Below are 16,036 nucleotides of genomic sequence, written 5' to 3'. Positions count from 1 at the left end.
CTTTCTTTCAACCAACCTCATGAGGTGCTGGACACTTATATGTCCTCTTTTCCTTCACTGTTCAGTCATCCTTTTAAAACAAAGTTTAGTACTTTATTTAAAGAATGTTATATTTAATATAAACATTTTAAAGTTAATAAGTTATACAGGTCCATTTCAATTATCTACACAATCAGGAATATTTTAAACTGACTGACAACTTCGTTTTAACCTAATAAATAATGTTCTACTACGATTAAATGTACATCAACATAACGAGGAATACATTAACGTAATGTTGACTTGAATTTGAGTTTGATGTCCAGAGTTTATAATCCAGACAATTATAATTATAAATTGTACATTACAAATGCCATAAACTTCTTTTGTGGATTTAAAAAAAGCACAGAATTGTAAGAATGAATATATATCTACAGCAGAACAAATAATTTACAAGCAGAAAATGTATCGAAGGCCAAAAGGGCCAAAACGTGTGAAACTTACGCGTTAACACGCATTTACGCGTTAACACGCATTTACGTGTTAACACGCAATTTACGTGTTAACGCGTAAATTGCGTGTTAACACGTAAATGCGTGTTAACGCGTAAATGCATTTTTGGGACATTAGCACCACCTGCTGGTTTGCTGCTCAAACACAGAGAAAGCTTGTAAATACCAGTTTTTAATGTGAAATACATGTTCAACAATGTACTTTTCATCGGTTAAAACTAGGCATATACATATAAGTACAGCATATTTTAAATAAGCCTCTAAAAGTCATGCCATTTTCACAAAGTTTTGTTTGGATAATTACACATTTCCTTCAAATAGTATTTTCATGTAGCCTACACTCCTACTGTAGCATATTTCTAAAGCATCTTTTTATAATTTAACTATATGCATTATAGTATATAATAGCCCCTTCTGATAACACATTAAGCCTTGTGAATCTGATTGATATATAATATATAAATATACTTTTTAATAAAATAGCAAAACATATATTATTTGATTAAAATCAATGGTTATATACATTTATTCTTTGAAATGTGGGGTTTTATTTGTAAAAGTGGAGATATAACCTTATAATTCCAAACAGAATCAGAGCTCTCAGAATTATAAGGTTCTATCTCCATTTGGGCCATCTTAAAAAAATATAAAGTATAAAGTATAATTTTTTTTTTATATAATTGATATCGATGATTTAATTATCTTGTAGGCTAAATACCATACAAATGTGGGGAAATATTAAATGTGTTAAGACATAGGCTAGCCTATGCTAGTAGTATAACTCGCTGTTAATAGACATATCACAGGGGGTTAAATGACCAAATAAGTCGAAGAAAATGCATAACTCTGAAACAACATAAACTCTTATGGATTCCAACTGCAACGGCATTTTTGATGTATTGCATATAATGGCAGGCTGTCGCGCTAATTGCGAAGCAACAATCTCATGACAAAATTAAATAGGCATAAGTAGGCTAAATAAAATATATGGCATAGCCTATTCAACCCACCGTAATATGTTTAACAGTTTTTATTAGGCTATAACCGAAAGCTAGTTTGTTTTCACAGTTACCTGTAAAGAAGTGTAATATATAATTTGGAAAAATTATGTATAGGCTAGGCTATGGATTCCCGTCTCTCTATACGAAGCTCATCACCGGCGCGCACCGAACGGAAGATGTCAGGTGACGTAGGCTCATCGTAACCATTAGGTAAGCGCTTTTTCACAATGTCATGAATAAATACAATAAAACGAAGGTGTGCATCACTAAATTAATAGTCATGAGAATGATTACAAACAGTAACGACAGGCGGTGTCATCGTGACACAACACCTTTATTTTATTTGCATTATTCATGATAGAGTGACTCAAGCACTACGCTGAGCTTACCTCATGAACCATCGTGAGCGATGAGCCAACGACACTGATGGCAGTTTCCAGGAAACTGAATAGATAGATCACGAGTATTAGCACTCCAAATCTATCCAACATTTAGGCGAGAATAGGCATATATATGATTACGTTTGGTCCTATATTCATTTCACATTTTAATATCCATTGTAAAATGACATTAAAAGCGGAAGTTCTGTTTGAGTTCATTTATTAAAAATTCAAGCCACTCACTTTAGATTATTATTATTACGCATGTGTGTGTGTGTAGTGTGTAGTAATATATATATATATATATATATATATATATATATATATATATATATATATATATATATATATATATATATATATATATATATATATGTGCTTCTCAATAAAGTAGGCTAGACTCATTACATGCAAAGTGAGATATTTCAAGCCTTTATTTGTTATAATTTTGATGATTAGCTATGGCTTACAGCTTTTTAACCCCCCAAATTCAAAGTCAAAATTTGAATATTACATGAAATCAACAAAAAAAAGGATTTTAAATACAGAAATGTTCCTCTCAAAAATATAATCATGCATATGTACTCAGTAGGCTACTTGGTTTGGGCCACTTTTGAGTGAAGAATTTCAATTAAGTTCAGAAATTGGTATATACAAAAGTAAATATTTGCTGCATGTTTGTATTGGATATGTAATTGTTTGGGGTATCAGTATGTTTAATGTAATATAATGTGTAAAGTGTAGTGTGTGTGGGTGTGTTGATATATATCAATCAGATTCACAAGGCTTAATGTGTTATCAGAAGGGGCTATTATATACTATAATGCATATAGTTAAATTATAAAAAGATGCTTTAGAAATATGCTACAGTAGGAGTGTAGGCTACATGAAAATACTATTTGAAGGAAATGTGTAATTATCCAAACAAAACTTTGTGAAAATGGCATGACTTTTAGAGGCTTATTTAAAATATGCTGTACTTATATGTATATGCCTAGTTTTAACCGATGAAAAGTACATTGTTGAACATGTATTTCACATTAAAAACTGGTATTTACAAGCTTTCTCTGTGTTTGAGCAGCAAACCAGCAGGTGGTGCTAATGTCCCAAAAATGCATTTACGCGTTAACACGCAATTTACGTGTTAACACGCATTTACGCGTTAACACGTAAATTGCGTGTTAACACGTAAATGCGTGTTAACGCGTAAATGCGTGTTAACGCGTAAGTTTCACACGTTTTGGCCCTTTTGGCCTTCCATAGAAAATGAAACGCACAGAATTGTAAGAATGAATATCTACAGCAGAACAAATCATTTACAAGCCGAAAATGAAACGTGAGCCGTAAATAGTGAGAAGGTAGAGCGTGCACGCGCACGCACGCAACCGACGCGCACGCGTACGCTTGACCTTGTTTTTGTTGATGTTTGACTAGAGTGCGGCTGCGCGCGGCTATGTACGTTGTCGGATGACGCGTTTTGTCAGGAGAACGACGGATAGAGCGAGAGAAAGAAGATAGGTGAAAAGTGAGCTCGGTGCAGGGGAGGGGCAGCTGTACCGTTGTACCGTTGTAGCTCCTCCACACAGACGGAAAACAAACAATCGTGCTCTGAAAAAGATCGCAATCAAACAGATCGGGGATCGGCCACTAAAGCAGAATCGGACGGTTATTCGATTCATCCTCGGCCGACGCGACTCGGGTGGGTTCGATTAGTCGCGCCGCTTTACCAGTCCAGAGGCCGCCGAAATAACCCCATCGCCATTATATGATCCACTTCCCAGCGTCGCTGCTACCCTCCATGTGGGTGAGGGAACTTTGCGTGTCGGGCTATGGCGAGAAAAACAGTTAGCAGGAAAAGGAAAGCAGAGGAGCCCAAGGAACAACAGGTAAAAAAACAAAAACAGATATCTCGTTATACCCAACAAAAACACTATATGCAGCCATATGCTAACCTCTCGCTTTATATGAAATAATAACCACGTATAATGTAAAACAGAAGCTCGAAATGTGACAGTTTTCAAACAGAACAGGAACAGATTGCAGTCTTATGTTAGCACCAGACTGCTGGCTAAAGGCTAACGTTAATGGTGTGGTTGTTAACTTAGTTGTTGTTGACATTGATCTGGCATTGGCTGGTTTATTAATGTGTAATCATTTATCAGTTGCCTTGGACATTGAGGTTATGTGTCTGAGTACGTCTTCTTAATCCTGCACTAGATTACAGGATAATGATACTCCTGCAAAAGATAGACAGCATTAGCTGGTTAGTCGCCCAGTAGGACTGAGATCTGCTATAGTTCTCCATTATTTCATCATTAAATAGAGAAATATCAATAACACAATGTGTTTTTGCTGCACAATGATATTGTCTCAATATCAACATTTCATGTTCTTAACATGTATCAATCAATGTATTTAATTGTCTCTTCATTGTGATATAACCATAAAGCCACATTTCTTCAGACTTATTAAATAAATATTTTATATAATTATATTTTAAACATAAGAAAACAGGCATATAAATGTAGTCTTTAAAGAAACATCATTACTATGTCCTGACAGCAGGAAGAGTTTAATTTTAGCCACATTTCACAGATGTATCTGTACTTTCTGTCAAGACTGACATTTTAATTAAAACATTTATATAATAAGGCAATATCAAAGTCAAACTTCATCCTGAAGGTCCTCTTTCTATATTTCACCTGCTATGAGTTCAACAAGGTCATATAGGCGCTGTTTTAATTTGTATCATTTAAAATAATTGTCAATGTCAATATTTTAACTTGTCTAGTTTTGTCAATATTCATGATGAATATCTGACACATTATTTTGATTATTGATCTGTATGGATTGATTGGCCAGTAATGGCTTATTATGGCCTTGTAGTGATGCAGATGTGGATTCACAGGACAGGATTCTTTTCATATGGGGGGAAGGTGGTCTTCAGTGTAACTGACTAGTTGCTTTCCTTATTTGGTTTTGTTAAGGGTTTATTTCTGTTATCACAGGTTAACACTAAACGTATCCCTGTGTGACTGTCATTTCTAGAAGAGAAAATCTTTTTTTTTTAAATCACTGATATCATAGGCCTCAACAATTGATGTTAGTAGCAACTAGACCGACTTTATATGTTCATCTCACTGATGATTTAAATTTAATATTATTATAATATTGTAAATATCATATAATAATACAGTGAGCTTATAATGTATACCATTTAAATAATTATTTTTTCATGCTTCAATACTTTCACATATCATAGCTTAATACAGAGACAGTTACATCTAAGCCGTTTGCAGGTTTATTCTTCTAAAAATGTTTGTGTATTACGACCAGCACAACCCAGTATCAACCAATGGTGTGAATTTGGGGGCGGGACTAGTCAGATGAGAACTTTTTGTAGTACAGCTTGATTGTTAATGTTGATTCTTGCAGGTTTCCCACAGCTTTAACACTCGTCTTGAAGGTATTTTCCTTTGTATGATTAAACACTTGCAGAGTTTGTGAATGGGAAGACGCCGTGTATTGACTAAGATCCTATTCTGACCTACTTGGCCGTTAGGATCTGGGTCAGTCAGATAGGACCGACGTTTACTGGCTTGAAGAGGGATTGGAAGAGCTTTACTGGAGTAGAAACGCATCAGTGTTTATGACTAGATCTCGCGTTGGACAGATTATGTCATTTCAGCGAGAGTTATTTATATGTGTGATGATGTCTTGATTGTAAGCATTATGATGTCAGTGCTGTTTAGCGGGTACAAGCGTTAAAATGAATGAGTCTCCGTCTCACACGCATTGATTGTTGGGCCTACAGGTGCTGATATACTTCAAGCCATTGGTTTTACACGCCCCTGTCATGGCTATATTTGATTTGTCGATGCTTTGCCGGGAACACAGAATCGCTTTGTCTGCCAGCTGGCGTTAGCATCAGATGGATGGCCTCACTTTTGTTGTTTGGCTGTTTTGGTGCAATATATTGTGTTTGATTGTATAGTGTGCTGTTAGCAGGGTGAGGTGATGAATTTTCAGTGCCACCAGGTGTTTTTCTTCGAATGCAAGCTGTTTTTAAAAGCTGCAAAAGTGCCTACACAGTGCTGGATTGCAAAGGAGACCACCTGATGTCCTGTGTGATTGTTCTCATAATTTATGGTTTCTGTTTGAAAAAAGTTACATAATCAGAATGTGAGAGAGAATATACAATTTACTAACAAAGAGCATTTTTGTGAAGTTAAATTAAGCTTTAAATTAACAAAGTTTTATGAAGAGAGGATCTAATGCTCACTCAAAGTTACTCTTGTAAAAACTAATAATAATTTTAAGTACATTTCCAAATGAATATCACATTTTTAATGTGATGCTTAAATTTATTTGTAGCATTTAACATGTTTGATTTGAGTTTTTAGTGTTTTTATTTATTTAGTTAAGTATATTTTATTTATTTTGTGATTTTTATCAGTTAAAACGTGAATGCCTGGTTTCAAAGACAAGGGTTAAGTCTAGTCCCAGCCTAAAATGCATGTTTGAGCAGTTTTAACTAAAAGCACCTTGCAGTGACACTATGTCCTAATTGAACTAAGGCTTAGTCTAAGCCCTGTCTTTGAAACCATGCCGAAAATGATTATCAGTAAATGCTTTACAGTTTGTTTTAGGTTATTGCATTTTTTAAAATCAAAAAGTAAATTGTTTTCATTTAGATTTTTGACATGTTGTATAATCACTCCCTTTTGTCCCTCTGACAGTTTGACTGGTGTCAGAGTGCGTTCAAGCGTGCCCGCGTGTCCAGTTCAGCGCGTCATGCCCAGCACTGGTGGCAGAGTCGGCGGTCGGTGGTGTGCTCTGTGAGAGGGAGGGAGTTTCGCCCGCAGCAGCAGCACGAGTGGAGCTTCCAGCGGAGTCTGCGCGGATTCGCTGCTGGACGCATCCCTGGGATCCTCCGAGAGAGAGAGTTCTCCCTCGGCCGCCTCAACAAGGTGTTCGCTTCTCAATGGCTCAACCACAGGCAGGTGGTGTGCGGGACCAAATGCAACACGGTGAGGTGGTTTATGATTAGGACTTCAGTATGTAATGTTATCAGTGCTCTACTGGTCTTTCCTCACATTTAAATCGTGAAATATTTTAAAGTTTGGTGTAAACTGGAAAGTAGTTTACTCTATTTCACAGTTTACACATTCTTTCACTCTTTTGCTTTCACTCCCCACACATACAGGAGGATGCAAGTTACTTTTATTCTCCAGATTTACTTAACCGTACTTCATTTCCCTGAGACTCTTGCAGGATATTCTGCATATGAGTTGGGTATTTACATTACTAAAGTGCGAGACAAAAATCTTCCAAGAGAAAAGGCAAAAAAGTAGACCTACTATTATTATGGTTTACAATCTATATTCAACTAGGCCTAGTATTTTAAATGACAAAAACACACAACAAAATTACTTAAACTTGAACTAAAATTTTCAATATTAATACAAATGTAGAATCTCATTGATACTAAAATAACACTCCCTACCAGTTTGCAAAAGGTTTTCGAGGCACATGTTACCCTACAAGAATATTCCTGGTTAAATAAGCTCATTGACAGCTACTGTCACATGCTGTTGATTAAAAAATATATGCTGTTATAGAGTTTAACTTATTTAAAGTGGCCCTTAAAACTCATCTTTGATCACCAAAATGATATATTTAAATGTTTTTTTCCTGTCAAAATAATTTTGTCATGCCCTAAAATAGCTTCAATGTAACCACACCCTTGCTTCATTTAGTATACGTGGAACCATGAATATGCATAAGTCTCCTCCTCCACTCAATCACACGCTACACGATGGCAAGAGGAAATACTGGTTTAATTCAGCCATATATGCTTGAACCAGAAACTGATTCAGATTAAGTGGTAGAACGAATTATACAGGCTTTTCAACAAGTCGAAGATTAGCCTTTGGCTTGACTACTGTAGCAAACAATTAATAATGTGTTGCTAATTTTACATGTTCAAACCATGTTTCCGTTCACCATCTCAGTCAGACGGCTGCCTTCTGAAAATCAGTATCCTTAGAAATGCTTTGAACAACTTAGAAAGCCATATAAGAAGGGCATATAGTCCATCATAACATAATATACATAATGAACATAATTCTTCCGCTCTATTGCTAAATGTACCTGATTTTTAATATCAACAGAAAAAATACCGGGATAACCTGGCTTCTCTTTTAGCATGATATGTTAAAGCCCGGCCGCACGTTGATGGGTTTTACTTACAACATGTTCGTGATGTAGAGACGTTTTTGAGTTTTAAGGAGAAAATACTCTGCAATGGTGTTGACTGATGAATTTGCACATGATAGAAAACACCACATAGACATTATAAACAACATTAAAAACTTGATTTTCACCACAAGGGGTCTTTAATATTCCTTTAAAGGTATAGCCTAGTTTACCCAAAAAATGAACATTCTTTTATCTCCATTATGCTTTTCCATACAACGAAAGAGAATGGCAACTGTCAAGCTCCAATATGACACAAAAGTTCGAAGAATATGTCCAGCTGTTTTGCTATACGCTTCTAAGGCCTCATCCACACTACTGCGTTTTAGTTTAGAAACGGAGAATTAAAACGAATACGATCTCCGTCCACACCAGCGTTTTAGCTGCATATTAGAATTGATCTCCGTCCACATTAAAATGACTGAAAACGCGGATCACGTGACCATTCACCAACACTGGTCATGCTCGTGCTGCAATTACTTGCACAACAGCTGCTAGCAAAGACATCAAAGTCAGTAACGCTTGTAATTCGTTATCCATGTTGCAGTCACTAACATTACGTAGTCCAGGCTGTTTTTGTATGTTTTTTTCCCGGGGACGGGTCATGTGATGGGTGGCTGACGAATCAGGGAAGGATACGCCATGACTGATGACACCCAATCATAGAGCCGAGCGTGAGCCTCTGCGTCATCGTTTCTAAAGTCCTCCGTTTTAACCGTCTTCACTAAAACGGCCTCCGGAGATTCAAAACGCAAAACGGGGTCGGCAGCGTTTCTAAACTTCTCCGTTTTAGGTCTTCGTTTTTGCCGTTGTAGTCTGGACGGGAGGTGCAAACGTAGCAAAAGGTCTCCGTTTCCAAACGAAAACGCAGTAGTGTGGATGGGGCCTAAGACTTTCACCCTGGTTCTGACTGAGATATTCCAGACTACAATTTATAGATTTCACCTATTTATGTTTTATTTGTGTGTGGATTTCCAAAATGATCTAATTAGTTTTGATACAGAATTCCCACAAGGATGACTTTTACTAATCCTGTTTTTCTTGTTCTTTTAGCTATTTGTGGTGGACGTCCTCTCAGGACAGATAACCAGGATACCCATGCTGAAAGACAGAGAGGGCAGGGGAGATGTCTCCCAGGGTTTGGGTGGAGTGGGAGGCAATTTCCCTTTCCAAAATCCAGGATCAGTCGGTGGCCTGGATGTCCAGCAGGGATGTGGCATCCACGCCATAGAGCTGAACCCCTCTCGAACTTTGCTGGCCACTGGAGGTGACAACCCCAACAGCCTGGCAGTGTACAGACTTCCCACGCTTGACCCCGTCTGTGTCGGGGATGTGAGTCCGCCCTTTGCTCCCTTTCTAGTTGTGCAAGTAGTGTAAATGTCAAATGGATTAGTGGCTTCAGCCTTTGGCTCCATAAAAAGGTTTGCTCCTAGTGGCTAGCATTGACTAACGTAATTGAAAACAATTCTGTTATTTAAAGACTCAAGTTAGGTTCTATATTTCTAACAGGATGGGCACAACGACTGGATATTCTCCATTGCGTGGATCAGTGATACCATGGCAGTCTCAGGTAAGAAGCTTGCAGATCCAGTTTTGAGCAAACACTTAACACCGCGTCCTAACACATTAAGTGCGAGTTTACATTTCAAGAATAGCCAAAGTCATATTTCACCCCAAGCGCAAAGGGAGAAAAGAAATAGAAAGTATGTTTTGGATGAAGAAATATGGGGCCTAGTTCCGGAACATTAAGATTGATATTATTTTCATTACAGTTTAGCACAGCCTTGCATGCATTTCTTAGTAACATACTGTAATGTGAAAATGACTCTTTCTCATAACTGTAATGTGATTTATTGTAGTTCTTACATAAATCTATTTCATTCTGATCTTAATAAAAAAGAAAAAAATGTCAGGACATGATGGCTTTCATTAGTTTATTACTGTAATGAGAATGTATTTTTTAGACAACTCTAAATTGTCTTGAATTTGTCACAGTGCAAAAATACTCATAAATTCCTTGCATTAAAAAATGCATGTTTCAGATCAGCAATGACAGTCAGCAGAATTACACTTTTTGCGTTTCATGTGGTAGTCCTGCCGATCATATAATCTTATTAAAACAAATTTCTGCTACACATAGCTGCATACTTAATGTTCTAATTATTCCTGTAATTTTTGTGATTTTGCACAGCTTTTCACTCCCATTCAGGACAGAAAAAGTGTCTGATACTTTAAATTTTATGTTTTAACAAGAAGGGTCATATGTTATCAAGTTGTTATCTGGAATTTTTCTTGGAAGTTATCTGGAATCTTTTCTTGTTTCTCATATTAACAATTCTTTTCACTGTCTATTTGTTTTTTGTTTTGTTTTTTTTAGCTGTGCGATAAGCAGGCAACTGTACAGTCAGCCAGTCATAAACCCTAAAATAACCAGTTTAAAAACTATGCAAGACCCCTCTAATTTCTCTGACTACCCTGTCTGGGTGTATTTTGAGATGAATTAGACATTATCTCTTGTTGTACACAATCCTATGCTGTACATGGTTTACAGATTCTACTGTTCCATTAAAGGAGAATGCATCTTTTTTGTTCACTGGAGCAGGATCTCGTGACGGTTCCATGGGTCTGTGGGAGATATCAGAGGAGGTGTTGTCTCAAGCGGAGAAGCGTCAGAATGTGGAAGGTGTTCCTAGTTACTCCCACATCTCTCACCGCGCTCTCAAGGACATCCCGAAAGAGTACACCCACCCCTACAACTGCAAAGTGCGCGCACTAGCCTTCAACAACAGCCATAAGGTCAGCGGCTGTCTTTGACTCATGGCTGTACTGACTCAAAATTGATTGTCTTTGTGTGTTATTCAAGCTCACCGTTTCTTCAATTCCACTTTTCATTCATCCATTAGGAGTTGGGTGCCGTTTCTCTAGATGGATATTTCCATCTGTGGAAAGCACAAGACAACCTGTCTAAGGTACAGTTACCAGTATCAGTACCAGTATTTTTTTTCTCTCTTGGCTTTTATTGCCTAGCTCAATATTTGATTTTACAGTAGTCTCATGACTGTTTTTTCCGTTAAATTTGATTTTCAGGAGCTTTCTACCAAACTTCCTTACTGTAAGGAGAATGTGTGTCTGGCGTACGGGATGGACTGGTCTGTTTATGCAGTCGGCTCTCAGGCTCACGTTTCCTTCCTGGACCCCCGGCAATCGACTCAGAACATCAAATCCGTGAGCTCCAGGGAGCGTGGCAGTGGTATGTTTTTCTTTTTTTCTATTCCACGATAGTTCAGACAAAGTTAAAAAAGTTATATTTTGCAAAGCAATCTGGTGTTCAGTTTTCTGTTTTTTTATTATTATTTCTTAGGTATTCGCTCTGTGAGCTTCTATGAACACATAGTGACAGTAGGCACTGGCCAAGGTTCCCTGCTCTTCTATGATATCAGGGCCCAGCGTTTTCTGGATGGCCCATCCAGCACACCCGGCGGGTACCGGAATCGCACAGCAGAGGGCATCCTTAAACTCTCCACAGGGAGAGGATGGCTGGTAAGATTGTCCATTTTGACCCTGATTCTCTCTGCCTTGCATGCTGAAATTGTACATATTGATTAGACCTTGATTGATTTGACTAATATATGTATATTTTATTTGATGTAGGCCATTGCAGTCACTTAAATAAATATAATTTTTTTTATTATTATATTTTACATGCATTAGAGGTGCATGAATCTGGAAAAATTTAGTTAAAAAAAATAAAGATCAAGATTCTCCCACGATTCTGAACAGACAACTAAAACAAATAACATGCAATTTACTAGAGGTTCTTACAATTTTTTTTTTTTTTTCAATAAATGATTCAGTGACTCATAAAGACTTCACTTGTTTCATTACTGGAGGAATCAGCGTTTGTGAATCAATGTCTTGCATGAATGATTCAATGTCTAATACATTTTTAACAGTCATTTGTTGTCACCTATTTGCTTAATGATGTAATTGATACAATCTTGTCAAGTTACTTTTCAAAAGGTGATTTACTCTATTTTGTTCACTACTGTAAACATTAGTGTTTATATCTGAACTATAAACTTTTATCTCAGTACTTCTGTGAACATTTGAATTATTGTAAGACGGAGATCGTGTTTGAAAAAACTGTGTGAAGCCATTTCATACGTCAACTGCTCTCTCTGGCTTGTTAATTGGGAATAAGATCGCGTGGCTGTTTGATTGAGATCTTTTCACGATTAATTGTGGAGCTCTAATATACACTACCGTTCAGAAGTTTGGGGTCGGTACAATTATTATTATTATTATTTTTTTTTAATCTCAGCAAGGCTGCATTTCTTTGATCAAAATACAGTAATATTGTGAAATATTATTATTTAAAATATTACAATTTTGTACTTTGATATATTTAAAAATGCAATTTATTCCTGTGATGTCAAAGCTGCATTTTCAGCATCATTACTCCAGTCTTCAGTGTCACATGATCCTTCAGAAATCATTCTTCTTATTATTATTATCACTGTTGAAAACAGTTGTACTACCATATATTTTGTGGAAACCATTATAGTTATTTTATATAAACATATAATCTGATACCTAAACAATTATTGTTTTGCATTTTGTTTATTTATGGAACTTTCATACTCATTTGATGTACATGTAATATTGCTATTTTTTTCTTTTGCTTTATACACCAACCCACTACCTATTTTTTACCATGGACAAACCTTGCAATTAATTAGTCTATATATAAGCTCCTTTACAAAGTGCTTACTTTAGCAGTCGGTTGGTTGCCTGGAGCATCAGCCTCTGCTTACCATATGGAAGTTCATTAAGCAGAAATGCTGTCTGCTGCATTAATCAGGAGTCCACATGGAAGTATAACTGCTATTTGATTGGTTTAATTGACCCACTTAATTTGCTGCCCTTTTGTTAAAACTTTGAATAATTTAACTATGTAAGGGATAATGCACAGTTAGCCACTCATTATGGCAAAAATAAACGGCTCCATACATCAGGGTCCTGATTTCCCTGTCTGAGGCTATTTTGTGATAATGAAGTGCCAACTGTACATTATCCTGCTTATTACATGCATATATGCATTGTTCAAAAGTTTGGGGTCAGCTAGATTTAAAAAAATTTTTTTTAATACTTTCATTCAGCAGGGATGCTATAAATTGATCAAAACATTTATAATATTAGAAAATATTTCTATTTCAATTAAATGCTGTTCTTTTGAACTTTCTATTCATTAAAGAATCCTAAAAAAAAAGTGCATCACGGTTTCTCCAAAAGTAGCAGCAACTTTTTTCGACACTGATTATAAGAAATGTTTCCACCAAATCAGCATATTAGAGTACTTTCTGAAGGATCACGTGACACTTAAAGGGGTGGTTGATTATGATTTCACTTTTAACTTTAGTTGGTGTGTAATGTTGCTGTTTGAGCATAAACTACATCTGCAAAGTTACAAAGTTCAAATCAAAGGGAGATATTTGTTTTTAAAGAAATAGTTTTTTAAGGACTACAACAAACGGCTGGTAGGGACTACATGACCTTCCTCCTGGGTTAGTGGGAGGACATCACGAATCCTAAAATGTACATAAACCCTGCCCCTGGGAACACACAACAAAGGGGGTGAGTCCATGTTGAGAAGAGCGAATAGGAGCTGCTAACACACAAGCTGTTGAAGCTCTGCCCTCTGTGCCGGGAGCAGCAGCTCATTTGCATTTAAAGGGACACACATATTGAAGCGTTTTTGCTCGCCCTCAAAAAGGGACAATTTCTGTGGGGTATTTTGAGCTAAAACTTCACATACATGCACACTCTAGGGACGTCAGAGACGTATTTTACATCTTGTAAATAGGGGCATTTTACCACCCCTTTAAGAATGATTAATGATGCTGAAATTCAACTTTGCCATCACATGAATAAATGACATTTTAAAATATATTAAAATAGAAAGCAGTTATTTTAAATTATATTAATATTTCACAATATTTCTTTTTATACTGTATTTTTTTATCAAATAAATGCAGCATCAATAAACATAAAATACATCTTTCATTTAACTTGAACCAACATTTAAAAAATCTCACCGAGCTCAAAATGAATGGTAGTGTATGTATATTTATTGAGGCTGAAATAATATCAGAAAAGCAAAAATCAAAAAGCCAGGACCGTTTCTAAAATGCAGATTCTTCCCCCACAGAATCACGATGAAACGTGGAGAAGCTACTTTTCCGACGTGCGCTCCTTCCCGAACGCCGTGTACACACACTGCTACGACGACTCCGGCACCAAACTCTTTGTGGCCGGCGGACCCCTGTGTTCTGGCCTACACGGAAACTACGCCGGCCTCTGGAGCTAACCTCCGTCCATCATCCCTCCTCCATCTGCTCTCACGTACCATGGGCTTATAGGCCATCTTCCATTTTTCTCCTCACTCTTTTTTTACTTTCAGTTTAGCTTCTATCCAAGATCATCCTCTATTTCTCAAAGGACTCAGGAGCATAGATGTGATTCTCAGCTGGTTTTTTTTGTGCTTGTTCTTCTGTCTTTAAATTTTCATTTGTACTCCTGAATTCACATCTGTTTTTGTGTGTGATGAAAAAAGCAGAGATGTGACCCTGGCTGATGTCTGATCTCCTGGAGAAGTTCGTTTGAGTCCTGAAAAAAATGGAGGAGGTTTTCTCTTCTGTGCATTGGCTGCCTGAACCTTTGAGAACTGTGGAAATAGTGTAAAAATATATGAAAATATTTAACAGTCTCGCTGGGCATTACACTTAAGATTTATTTTTGTTTCGTTTGCTCATTTTTTTTTTTTCTTGGTTGCTAGAAACATGGCGTGTTGAGTTTGTTTTGTTGTGTGATTTTCGAAGACCTGCTGATCAGCCCTCTTTCTTGGCTCGCAGTGGACTGACATTGTGGATCCTGAAAAGGCTAAGAATCGGCATTTGGAGATGAATCTTGGTAAACCTGTAACCTCACTGTGCAGTACTGGACACTGGAGTCAAGACTGCAGCTATATGAACAGCACGGAGTAAACATGGACATGAATCGCATAGCGATCAATGAAGACTCACCCTTATGTTTTCATTTTTCCCTTATGTTTTCCAAAATAATGTCAGGGAGAGACAATTGAAGGAAATCAGATACAGTTTGTGTTCTGTTGGAGGTATCTTGGAGAATGCCTCTTTTATTGCTGATTCTGTACTAACGCACGCACACACTCGCATCAAGATTGCAATTTTCCCTCTATGACATTTAGACATCTTATTTATTTTGTATTGTTGCCATCACTAGCACTCATGACGTTCAGGTACAATCATATTTGTTAGGATTGTTGCTTCTTATCTTGCTCAAAGACAGGGCAGTATTGTGTGACATTGTTGCCTTTCCAGAGTCTTTCTGTGAAAGACTTTTGCAGATTGAATTTGTTTAGGCTTTTCTTTTTTTTTCTTTTTTCTTTTTTTTTTTACATGGAAACTTTCATGAAATTGTCACAAAATTGTTAGTACAATGACCACAGTAACAGGCATATATTAAGCAGAAATTAACCATCACTTTTAAAATGTATTTTATATATAAAATGTATATGTATACATATTTGGAATCTAATAGAGGGAGAATACAGTTTATGTAAATGTCAGAGGATATATGTGCGTGTGTGTGAGTGAACTAATCTGTCATTATTTTGGTGGTGCCCTTTTTTTATACACACTTCCTGAATGTTTTTACAGATTACAGAGGTGTAAAGATATTGTACAATATAAAAACAAAACAAGCAAAAGAACAGTAACATGAGACATTCTTCAAAAAGGAAATGAATAAAACTTTATTGATGTATTTTTCTTCCATTCTGGCTTTGCATCACGATGTTTCTTTATGCTGAAGTCTTTTAAAGCTT

The 16,036-nt window shown here is 36.6% G+C and overlaps 1 protein-coding gene across 1 annotated transcript; it reads left to right on the top strand.

Annotated features, from left to right (window-relative positions):
- Positions 1 to 3,232: 3,232 nt before the first annotated feature.
- On the top strand, positions 3,233 to 15,986 carry dcaf12 (DDB1 and CUL4 associated factor 12). Its single transcript, XM_079585208.1, has 9 exons — positions 3,233 to 3,758; positions 6,612 to 6,902; positions 9,184 to 9,462; positions 9,640 to 9,700; positions 10,733 to 10,926; positions 11,034 to 11,099; positions 11,218 to 11,380; positions 11,492 to 11,670; positions 14,339 to 15,986. The coding sequence occupies exons 1-9, from the start codon at positions 3,702 to 3,704 to the stop codon at positions 14,495 to 14,497; spliced, it is 1,449 nt and encodes a 482-aa protein (XP_079441334.1). The 5' UTR covers positions 3,233 to 3,701; the 3' UTR covers positions 14,498 to 15,986.
- The last annotated feature ends 50 nt before the right edge of the window (positions 15,987 to 16,036 follow it).

The sequence above is a fragment of the Phoxinus phoxinus genome, assembly GCF_949152265.1.
Source record: "Phoxinus phoxinus genome assembly, chromosome: 17".
NCBI classification, from domain to species: Eukaryota; Metazoa; Chordata; class Actinopteri; order Cypriniformes; family Leuciscidae; genus Phoxinus; species Phoxinus phoxinus.
The sequence above is the reverse complement of the archived record's forward strand: the minus strand, read 5'-3'. Positions and strand labels throughout refer to the sequence as shown.

Coding starts and splice junctions, on each gene's coding strand:
- dcaf12 (XM_079585208.1), top strand. CDS start 3,702: ATGGCGAGAAAAACAGTTAGCAGGAAAAGGAAAGCAGAGGAGCCCAAG. Junction 9,463..9,639: donor ACCCCGTCTGTGTCGGGGAT/GTGAGTCCGCCC, acceptor TATTTCTAACAG/GATGGGCACAACGACTGGAT. Junction 11,381..11,491: donor CTCCAGGGAGCGTGGCAGTG/GTATGTTTTTCT, acceptor ATTATTTCTTAG/GTATTCGCTCTGTGAGCTTC.